Source organism: Astyanax mexicanus, chromosome 15 (assembly GCF_023375975.1).
Source record: "Astyanax mexicanus isolate ESR-SI-001 chromosome 15, AstMex3_surface, whole genome shotgun sequence".
Taxonomy (NCBI): domain Eukaryota; kingdom Metazoa; phylum Chordata; class Actinopteri; order Characiformes; family Acestrorhamphidae; genus Astyanax; species Astyanax mexicanus.
In genome coordinates, this window is record NC_064422.1 from 45203639 (window position 1) to 45216062 (window position 12424).

Consider the following 12424-nt stretch of genomic DNA (forward strand, 5'->3'; position numbering starts at 1 on the left):
ATGCTGACTTCAGACGAATAAGACTCTATTTACAGTTTTCTCAAATTATGATCATTTGATCCACACATATATAATAAAATATATTTCCTGTGCTGGTTAACTGACTATATTTGTATGTGAATAACAGCTAATAGGCCCATCTGTGCATCCATGTGTATAAGAAAGTATTTAGTATTTATAGATAGCTGCACAGGTGTTAATGCTAATTACATGATAAAACATGATTAAACATAATGAATAAACATTTTGTGATGAATAGATTTCACAATAATACAAGAGAATAAAAATATATACAGTTTTATACTAATTTGAGCTAATCTGAGATTTTCCAGGTTTTAATATATTAGCATTTTACATTTGATATCAGCAACATTTTTAGAACAGATGTTTACAGATACAGGTATACAGCTATACTACCTATATTTAATGCTATATAATATATGCTATATGCAATACTATAAGAGAGCACTTAAAAAATATAAGTTTCTTTGATTTTACCAAATTTAAAACCTCTGGAATATAATCAAGAGGAAGATGGATGATCACAAACCATCAAACCACCAAACTGAACTGCTTGAATTTTTGCACCAGGAGTAAAGCAGCATAAAGTTGTCAAAAAGCAGTGTGTAAGACTGGTGGAGGATAACATGATGCCAAGATGCATGAAAAAAAAAACTGTGATTAAAAACCACCAGGATTATTCCACCAAATATTGATTATTTCTGAACTCTTAAAACTTTATGAATATGAACTTGTTTTCTTTGCATTATTTCAGGTCTGAAAGTTCTGCATCTTTTTTGTTTTTTCAGACATTTCTCATTTCCTGTAAATAAATGCTCTAAATGAGAATATTTTTATTTGGAATTTGGGAGAAATGTTGTCTGTAGTTTATAGAATAAAACAACAATGTTCATTTTACTCAAACATAAACCTATAAATAGTAAAATCAGAGAAACTGATTCAGAAACTGAAGTGCTCTCTTCATTTTTTTTTTCAGAGCAATTAAATTGATTCTTATTGGTAATATTGTCGTCACAACACCTCAATTATGACTTAATGACTTATCTACTAAGGCAGATAAGAATTCTGCCTTGATACTTAAACAATATCATGTTAAACATCAAAAATGAATGGACTAACTGAAGATCACAAAATAAACTATTTATTTTTGTTTTTATTAATAATACAATCAAAAACAGATAGGATTAATAATGTAATTATGGTGATTATTCATTTCAAGTAGGAACAATTAATATAATACGTTTATGAAATTTCGTTGATGGCTATCCTCTCTGAAAATCTTACAAAAAAAAAGTCAGTGACATCAGCCCCGCCCACACATCAAGAAATCACTTAAATAAGACCTGCCTGACAAAGTCAAGTAGATCAAAATATACTCAAAAAAGCTAGACATCAAACCAATATCCAAATAAATTCAGGAACAAATTATAAAGAAAGCTATTGATCATCTATCAGTCTGGAAAATGTTAAAAAGTCATTTCTAAAGCTTTGGCGCTTACCAAAACTACTCCAAAAGGGCAGTGACAACTCATCCATGAGGTCACCAAAGATCTCAGAACAACATTTAAAGAACTGCAGGCCTTACTTGCCTCAGTTAAGCGCCCATGACCTACCAACATTTAAGAGTGATAAACATGCAAAAAATAAGAAATCACGAGGGGGCAAAAACGTTTTCACACCACAGTATATATTAAAAATAAAGGAGGAAGTTTCACGTACAAGGCGATCAGACACGTCACTAAATCATTCCACGTTTCCTCTATTTCTGAGACATTTCACTTTTGCTCAGGAACCATGAAGTCCACATAAAATCCATCATTTTCACTGCAGCTCCTGCACTTTATAGAGCCAGTAACTGCCCCAAGGTCCCTAAACCAAACTGTGATTCCAGGTATGAGTTACAGGCATGAAGCACCTGCAGCCTCCAGCAGCCTCAGCACTTCCCACAAATAATATCACATGATAAATGAGGTAACAGCACTGTAACCTGCACAATTAACCCATTTCCTGAATCTGAGACTTTATTTTAGCTTTTGTTTAAGACAGTAAAGCATAACCTACTCCTGATAATATATTACAGCTGCTAACTCTGCAAGCCGTCACCTCCCACTGCATGTTTACAGTACAAAACACATATTTAATTAACACATTCAATTGAATTAAACACAATTTTTATTGTTATTTTATTATTTTTTGCACTATAAGGCCCACTGGATTTTAAGTGACACTACTAAGGAACAGGGGTGCCGCCATGTTTTCCTTCTAATTCAGCAAGACTCATGGTGTCAAAGCTTAGCTTTACTTAACTAATTAAAAACTAAATTCTTTAAAAAAAACATATTCTTTTAAAGTTAATCGAGTGCTGGATGTTAGTCTACACAGATTTCTCTCCTGAAAACTGTTTATTTGGGTGAGCAAAAAGCTCACGTTTATTTACAGTAAGCTTAGATTTCCAGATTTCCACTAAGGCTAGGTGCAGCAGCATTAGCAATAGCAGCTAACCGCTAATGCTAGCCACAGTTAGTGCTAGTAAATGCCGCCCGACAGCGCTACACTGGGGAACCCTGAGTGTTCTAGTAAGCCAGAATGCTATTAGCTAGCGGTTTGTTCCAGGTAGCTTGTTTTAATACCGTAAATGCACAAGCTACAGAGCGATATACTCACTGCTGAACGGTGAAAGAGCTAAATCTTAGCGTTAACAGTGCTACCTGGGGTTAGCATCGCTATCTGGGGTTAGCAGCAGGCTACAGGGCGATAATATCCCCCTCTGAATGACAAAAGGGCTAGCGCTTCAGTTAGCGCCTAGTCCTAATACTGCTCCAGCCTTAGTGCTGGAGAAACTTCACTGAAAACTCACCCTTGTAATGCTGCACTTCAGCGTTATGAGTGGCTTTACTGCTCCTTAATACCTGACTGGTAAAATTTATACATAAGGAGCACCGGATTATAAGGTGTACTGATGATTTTTGGGAAAATTAAAGTATTTTAAGTACTCCTTATAGTGCGAAAAATACAGTAATAAAGAATAAACACGTTCTGTAATGAAATATGTTTGTCAGTTGCTAAGCACTGATCAAATCCATGATATATCCTAACAATTCATCATACTGACAAATTCATCATAACACTTAATACGATAAAACATTGGTATATTGATCTGATCTAACTGATATATTTCAAAATCTGACAGAAATCAACAGAAATCCATGATTCAATATGTCACAATATTAATAAAACATGGTCTATATATCCAAGATTAAAATAAAACAAATGATACTGAGCAGATATAACCAGCTTTCGCTAGACACATCATGAAAAATGAGAAAATTATAAAATAAAAAATGTTATATTTATTTATATTAAATTAACATTAAATATGCAGCACATACATATACAGCATATGTTAGCTTTCATATGTTCATATATTCTTATTCAGCTTTAAATAGTGCAGCAGTATGGGACATGAACTACCACCAGAGCGTAGCTGCTAAATCATTTAAGGTAGACTGAAAATGTAAATAGGAATCTCCCCAATAAAAAGCCAACTTCTTAAGGTGGTAGCTGAAAATGTATAAACCCATTTGTGCATGAAAAGTAAAAAGTACTGCGAGTAAATAGCTAAAAACTACCTGTCAAATATAGATTTTGTATTGAAAAATACATAGCAGAACAACATAATATTGTTGTGTCAACAGTTTTTCAATATAGTACAGACCTATGTAGTTAGAAAGCTTGGAAATTTTCAAAAATAATTTAATTTAAAGCACAAAATACATAGCAAATCTACCCTAACTATGTAACTATGGGAGAGTTGCAATATACCTCTCTTCAGAACTGTGTAACACTGCGTAAGTTGAGAAATATAGATGTAAAATCTCTCAGCTTGTCAAAAAATGCATGTGTACAGCTGTCTATACAGATACACCCAATTTGTATTTATGAAAGTTGTGTAAAAGTGAACAATAAAAAAATACAGTTTAATATCACATTAAACTGAATTAGCTATTGATGGGACAAATTCAGACATGTGCACATTTTCTAGTGTTAAAACTGTCCTTTTTATAATCTTTTTATAACACATAAATACCAACTCTCACTGTGAGTTCATTTTAGCATGAACTCCTTCTTACAGGTTACAAAAAATACTTAAAAGCAAAATTAATCCAGCAGAATTATACTACAGAATCAGAATCTCAGACAGCATGAAGTCACAGTTTGCAGTAAAGAACATGGCAACTTGTTCTTACAGCCTACAACACCGTGGATAAGCAGTCAACCATTAATAATATATGATTAAATACCCAGGGGAAGAAAGCCCTGATGGGAAAAACTACACACTGATGGTGAGTGACGGTTGGGAGACAGGCCCATTATTATGCAAATAGTTGATGCCAGAAGCCAATAGGAAAGATGTACCATTCATGTGTCTCAACTGTTCAATACAGGTAATTCTTACTCAAAGCAGCAACACAAGATAATACAAGTCCCAAATTTTGCTTTGTAGTGTAACTCTGGCTTTTAGGCATAAACTTGAAAAATGATACGCTAAAAATTACACTTAACACTTAAAAGTCAGAACGCATAAATGTATTAATCAGCATTACCTGGAACAAAGCTCCCCTGCACGACCTCCTTGTACGCCCACCATCCCTCGTGAATTTTGGGAGGACTTGGCTGAGCTGTAAAGCAAAAAATAAGAAAACGGTTAGTATTTGATCTTGATTCAGGACAAATTACTGCATTTCACTAGTGCCAGACCGTTTATCTAAATTGACCACTATCACTGATTTCTCTATTACTGCAATCTCCACAATCTAAAAAAATGTGGGGAGGGATGGAGAGAGAGAGAAACACATTAAGAACAATCAAAACCAGATAAGCACTCGAAGAAGAATTGAGAAAATGGTGTTGCCCCATACATTAAGGTATACGGTAACTTGAGGTTATGTTTAGGTTTATACTTCAGCTGTAGGTTAAATTAATTTTGGGTACGCTTGGCTCAGCTGTAAAGCAAAGAAAAAGAAATCAGTTAGTGCCAGGCCTTTAAATTGAGCAGTCTTGCTGATTTCTTTCTCACTGCAATCTCCTTAGTCTAAAAAAGTGTGAGAAGAAACCAAGGGAGAAACCGATGAACAACAAACAAAACCAGATTTGTGCTTGAAGAAGAATCGAGAAAACGATGTTGCTACAGTGCTGTCTTCCTGCTTTTCTCTGTTATAGAGCTTATAGTTGTTGCATTTTGTGTTTGAATAGCCATGGACTTCTGATTGTTGTTTAAATCAGTCAGTGGAGCACCGGTGTTTTTTGTTGCCAAGATAGCAATAGAAAATGAACACACCTAATTTCCAGACCACCACGTCCATCAGTATAGAAATATTCAGAAGCTTTGCTGCTATTTAAACGACTGTTGACGAGGTGTAAGATAGAACTCAAGATCTATTAAGTTCAAAACCAAGTTTTGTGTGTTTGTAAAATTGCATATACTGTATATGATCCGTTTAGTTTCAGTTTTACACTGCAGTTTAGTGAGACACTAAAGAACTTTACTACATCCTGTCATGTTGAGAGGGGCAGAGAGAGGAACACATGTAGAACAAACAAAACCAGATTTGTACTTGAAGAAGAATTGAGAAAATTGTGTTGCTACAGTGCTGTTGTCTAGCTTTTCTTTGTTATGGAGCTTATAGCAAAATATATATATATATACATATAATAATTTAGTCATTGTACTTTAGGTTCTTTATTTTGAGGTTTACATTAATTTTAGGTTTGGGTTAAAGGGAAGGTTATGTTGAGGTTTATACTCGAGGTGTAAGCTAAGTTTATCCCTCGTGAATTTTGGGTTGACTTGGCTGAGCTGTAAAGCAAATAATGGCAGAGTCTTTATCTAAACTGACCAATCTTCTGACTATTTTTCCAACACTAAAATCACCTCAATAAAAAAAAGTGTGGAGAGCAACTGAGAGAGAAAAACACGAAAAACAAACAAACCAGATTTGTACTTGAAGAAGAATTGAGAAAACTGTGTTGCCCTACAAATTTAGGTATACGTTAATTTTAGGTTTGGGTTGGAGGTTACTTAATTAATAATACACTCGAGGTTCGTGCTATAACGTGTAATATTGGCACAGCTGTGCTGATGTTCGGTGCCATTATTACACGTTATAGCACGAACCTCAAGTATATTATTGCAATTATACCACAGTTCCATTATCACTGTTTATTGAAAGATTTCGAGTTAAAGAGGAGGAAAAATATGAGCGCTTTGGTTATAAAAACTCCATAGTTAACATAGAAAACTTGAGTCTAAAATGTGAAGAGCAACCAAGGAAGAAACAGGCGAACAACAAACAAAACCAGATTTGTACTTGAAGAAGAATTGAGAAAACTGTGTTGCTACAGTGATGTTTTCCTGCTTTTCTCTGTTATCGAGGTTATAGATACATGTCATTTTTTTTGTTACATTAACTTTTAAGGTTTGGGTTGAAGGGTATGTTTTATTGTTAGGTTTATACTTGAGGTATAGGGTAAGTAAAGCAAAGAAAAAGAAGAAAAGAGTTTGCGTTTGGTCTTGAATTAAGGCTAGAGCCAGAGCCTTTATCTAAATTGACCGTTTTCTGTGATTTCTCCATCACTGTAAATCTCCTCAATCTGAAAAAGGCTTGGAGAGGGATGGAGAGAGAGAGAAACACACGAAAAACAAACAAAACCAGATTTAAAAATCCACATTTTTCCTCTGCATTAGTATGGAAATGAATTCCAGCGCGCCGGGTTGACTCTGCGAGAAGCGGCGGATTAGAATAGGGATGTGGTTTATAATTGAGGTGACTGGGTAAAGATCCCGGTACTAAAGGGGGTCACAGCCTGGAATTACAGGGCGAGGTTTTGGGATATTGCATTTTTTTTTTACACCTGAACTTCCTGAACTGTGGCCCTGAAAAACATGGCTTAATGGCGGGGGCAGAGGTGGCCAGGAAGCCTTTTAATGGAAGTGGAGGTGGGTTAATCCTTCCAGCGAGGACGAGGACTAATGCAGGAGAGCAGTTCAATTTCACAAGGACAGAGGGGGTGGACACAGGGGCAGAAACGCTACCTCCACTGAGGATAGATATCGGAAAATCAGCCGAGGAGAAACAGAGCGTAAGAATGAAGAACACGGGGGGGTTCTTTCATCTTTATTGCTTTTATTTCTTGTACTATCAGATACAAGAGTTCCTATTCTAGTGGTTTAGAGGTGAGCTGCCAATAGTGGACTTTACAACTTGATTTAGTGCGTGTCAGTGTGTCTTCGCTATCGTAACGACTCAAAACGCACAAATCTACAGTATGTTTTGTGGCGTTCCCTTTAAGAGTAGACCAGATGAGCTCTGACTTTGGTGGATTGCTATTGTAATGGTGCAGCTACCTGGACCTGTGTCCAACAAACTCTTCTCAGCAGAGGAAACTGAGCTGCTGGTTGACGCTGTGAAGGTCATTTAACACTAGCAAAAGTAGAATAACATGTGGGATGTATGCATGCTGCGAACGCGATGCACTGCCAAGATAGCGATGAACAGCTGACAGTTGACATCTGTCTAGGTTGTATTCAGTCAGTGGAGCTCCTGTGTTTTCTGTTACCAAGATAAACAAGCAAAGTGAATATAGCTGTTGGCGGGGTGTAAGATAGAACCCAAGATCTTCAAGGTCAAAAAATAAAAGTTTGTGTGTTTGCTACACTAATCTGAGGAGCTCCTGCTGCTGTTTCCTCACTGTATGAGTGTTTTTATCTGAGTAAAATAAAAAAGCAACTATAGCACTGTTTAAATATATTAATACTGTAGACTGAAGGACCATTTTAATGCACAATGAACTGAATGTAATTGTTAATTGGAGAGAGAAGGGAATTGTGGCTAATTTTAATACTGTAATGCCTCTAATGGCTTTAATAATAGCATATTGTAAATTGATATTAAACTTGAGTCTTACTTGTACAATAGTCTAATTTGTGCTTTTGAGAATTTTGAGATTTTAAATACTTTTTTTAATATTTCGTTTATAGTGTTTATAGAACTTTTTAAAATATTTAGTTTTGTAAAGGAAGTCATGTTAAAGTTGTTGGCATATCTCTTTTTTTTAAGTCTATTGTTTAACTACGTGGAACTCAAAGCCTTAATTTAAAGCCGTGGCCTTTAAAATTATACAGTATTTGTAAATTACAAATGTATATTAAAGCCCAGTCATGCAAAAAATATATATATATATAATAATAATAAATAAATAAAAATATTAAAAATGCTGTGATAAACATTTTAGACCATACTGCCCAGCACTAATATACAGTACTATAAGTTACAAGAGTTCTATTTTAGTGATCTAAAGGTGATCCACCAACTAATCGTGCACCATGCAGCTTGATTTAGTGTGCGTCAGTGTGTCTTTGCTATCAAAACAACGGGAAAAGTACACCTTGCCCTGCTCAAAATGCACAAATTTACAGCATGTTTTGGCTGTAACGTAAAATAAACCCATCATAATGTCACTCTGTTGCTCATCATTCTCTTTAAGAGTAGAACAGGTAAGCTCTGTCTTTGGTGGATTGCTATTTTAACGGTGCAGCTACCAACAAACGCTTCTCAGCAGAGGAAACTGAGCTTCTCGTGAACGCTGTGAAGGTCATTTAACACTCGTAAGAACCATCAGAATTTTTTAAAATACAGTGATATACATTTTTGTATATCACTAATATACGGTATTTGATCCATTTAGTAGCCATAAACTGAAACGTCTGAAGGTCCAGACTAAACCCTGTAGGTTGTCAGTGTGAAAACCCCCTAAATAAGTTTTTTTCTTTAGTTTTCTTCAGTTTTCTCACTCAGAGGATCTGTGGTAAAGCTGCTCTGCTGTTAAACCTGCTGTATAAACTAAACTCAACTCTGCTCGACTTCAACTGGACAAATTGAAGTGATGTGAAAATTCTTCAAACAGCCTTTAATCCTCCCCTTTAGAACAAACTCCTCTTTAAATCTTTTACTTCAATCATGTTTTGCTTAAATATTTAACATGCAAAGCTTTTGATATCAGAGTGGTATTGATAATACTATCAAGAGTATCAGATGCATGAAAAAATAATACTGATTTAAACAACAACAAAAAAATGTAACATGTTTAATAACCAAGCAAATTCTAAGCAAGATAATTAAACAGTCCTTAGGGAAAAACACAGTATAAAATATACAAAATACCATCCACAGTACTGGAATGAAATAAACAAGATTTATTTTAATGATTAGGAAAAAACTGTGTGGAATGACAAGTCTTGTGATTGGTCAGGATAAATAAAAAAAATATTACTTATTTTGGTAATTCAGTTGAAAATGTGAAACTCTATATTATATAGCTGTATTACACACAGTGTGATCTATTTTAAACCTTTATTTATTTTATTGTTGATGATTATGAAGCTTACAGCCAATGAAAACACAAAAATCAGTGTCTCTTATTTAAAATTAGAATATTATATAAGACCAATTGGTGCCAAATCCTGCTGGAAAATGAAATCTGCATCTCCATGATTTAGGAGATTTTCTACTCTACGATACTTTATAGCATCCGTGTTACTAAAGAGAATAAAATACTTCTAAATAATCAAATTACGGATTTATTGGTGTTTCATTTTCACACAATTTAACAACCAATATTCTTCACCTCAGACTTATTAATCCTTTTGATTTGATTATAGCGCCACCATGTGGAGCAATGAAGCATTAACTTTAGTCATTTTAAAACACCTGTTTCAATACAATATACTAAATCATCACATATTGATATTTGACACAATATATCCATTTGAAAAGAAACAATACGGTCAAAATATATCATCATACATACAATGTTTGTAGATACAGCACCAGTCAGTTAACTAAGTGAAGTAAAGCTAAGCTAAGTAAACAAAACTGTAACCTCAATAAAAATAATTTAAAACCCCAAAATGACCCCATAACTTCTTTGGGGCTCTCAACTAACCTTGTGTGTTTTCTCCATGGTAACGTAGCTAGCTTGCCGATAATGTAAGTTCTCTCCTTGGTAATGTAGCTAGCTCCCCGCTAACTTTAGTTCTCTCCTTGGTAACGTAGCTAGCTCGCCGCTAATGTTAGCTAGCTCTCCGCTAACCTAAGTTATCTCCTCGGTAACATAGCAAGCTCGCTGCTAATGTTAGCTAGCTCTCTGCTAACCTTAGTTCTCTCCTCGCTAACTTGCTGCTAACATTGGTATGCTAGCTAGCTCAAGTAAATTTAAGACAATTTAAGACCTTAATTACCCAGATTTTAATTGAAGACATTTTAAGACTTTTTAAGGACCTGAGGGAACCCTACCACAGCCTGATAATACTCACCTTTAAACAGCGAAAGAGCTAGCTAGTGTTTAGCACTGTGGTTAGCGGCTAATGCTAATACTGCTCCAGTGTCTTCACTGCTCATTAATGACACCTGACTGATAGAATTCATACATAAGGAACACCGGATTATAAGGAGCTCTGAAGATTTTTGGGGAAAATTAAAGGATTTTAAGTGCAACTTACAGTGCCAAAAATACGGTACTTTTGATTTTGTACTATTGATTTTAGTGCAATATATATATTTTTTGAAATAAAGAAGTTTAAGAGCACCTGATTATAAGATTCACTGATGACTTAAAAGGAAAATGAAAGGATTTTAAGTGTGACTTAAAGTAAGAAAAATACGGTAATATTCTAATTTTCTTTAATAAACAGCCTAAAGTTTGAAAGCTGCATTTTTTTATTCAAATTGGCCTTTTTATTTAAGTAATTTACGCAGATTATTTTAATACACACAGATTTTGTAGTTAGAGCTCCTGAGAAACTCGTCTTCCGTCTCCTCGCCTGGGTTTGGTTTATGTAAGCCTGCAGCAAAACTCAAAAGCAGCGCCGAGTAAAACCTGCAATTGAAACTGCATTGATTTCACAAGCAGCAGATAGACAATGACGAATAACCTCCCCGCCTGTATTACAAGTAAAAACATTTTTTATTAAAGAGAATGATATTTGTCTGCTCCGTCTCTCAGGTGTTCTGTCAGGAAACATCTCGGAGCGGAGCCCACGGTGCGAGAGGCAATAACAATTCATCAGCCGCGCTCTCCTGAGGGGTTCGGGGCTAATAACGCAGGGGAGCTTTAGAGAAGCTCTGGGACAAGACAAAGACATCAAGCCATCTCTCACTCTGGGGAAAACAAAGCCTCCATACCTGCGGTTTAAAGCGCCGATCATTAGCAGGGCTGACGCGCAGACACAGAGAAAGAGAGAGAGAGGCGTGCGCTATCAATTGATCATGTCTGAGACAGCCAGCCTGACTCTGTCAAGATAACGCAGATTTAGCTTAAGAGTATCGGCAGACTCTCGTCTGAACGTCTGAGATGTTGAGATGATGTTGAGATGTTGAGGGAGGCTGTGAGGGAACTTTGTGACATAACTCTGATGTTTCCTCAAAGTATCTGTCAGAGTTTTGTGTATACTTTTCACCACATACCCGTATATATATATATACACACACTACTGTGTAATAAAGCTGAGAATCACAGGGAATCTCATGATATGATATTATCCCGATATCTCTAAGATTCTGCAATATTCTTTACAAGGTTCTTGCTCCATCTTAAAAGTCAAATTTAATGCTTTTTAACACATCAATTGAAGCTCCACTATAGGTAGGATTGAGATTTTGTGCTTGTGGGCTCCCCCTACAGTTACAGAGTGATGATATAAAATATATATATATATATATTTTACATATATACAGTAGACTGTAGGGGCTGTCATGATTCTCTAAATCCTTGATTCGATTTTATTTCCAATTTAAGGGTCATGATTCGATTCTCAATTTTTTTTTTTTACAGCAGAGAGGTCTATGTCAGTTTTAGATTAGTCTATGGTCAGTCATTGGTTTGATTCATCAAATTTACAATATCTTATTTCAAAAGTTGGGCTTTATATAAGTGATGCAAAGTGATACAAGTGATCTGTAATACACCACATTAGGCACTAATGGTCAAATTTAAATAATTTAACTAAGATATATATGTAATGCCATCTAGTGGCTTTTTTTGGTAGCAGCAGTGTGCACTATTAAAACAGCAATGTGCAACATAACAAAATAAATAATAAAGAAATACAGGAACAGTCATGTACAAAATAATAGAACAAACTGAACTCTATCCTACTATAACAGTTAAACATGAAAAATAAGACTTTAAGACTTTTTCAGTCCCTGAGAATGAGAAGTTTTTTTCTTTAATAAAGATATATTATTAACTTTATCTGAGAGAAAGATGCTCCTTAAGGTACCAAAACTATTAACATATTTGAGGCTAGACAAAACAACTGTTATTTTTATATTTTGAAGTTTTTCTT

At 35.1% G+C, this 12424-nt stretch overlaps 1 protein-coding gene across 1 annotated transcript in view; it reads right to left on the reverse strand.

The window, feature by feature from the left end:
- The window catches only part of ca10a (carbonic anhydrase Xa), a 388601-nt gene that overhangs the window by 337237 nt on the left and 38940 nt on the right, over positions 1 to 12424 (reverse strand). The window contains exon 2 of the mRNA XM_049464652.1: positions 4626 to 4700. Coding sequence (XP_049320609.1) covers positions 4626 to 4700 — 75 coding nt within the window. The remainder of the gene's footprint in view (positions 1 to 4625; positions 4701 to 12424) is intronic.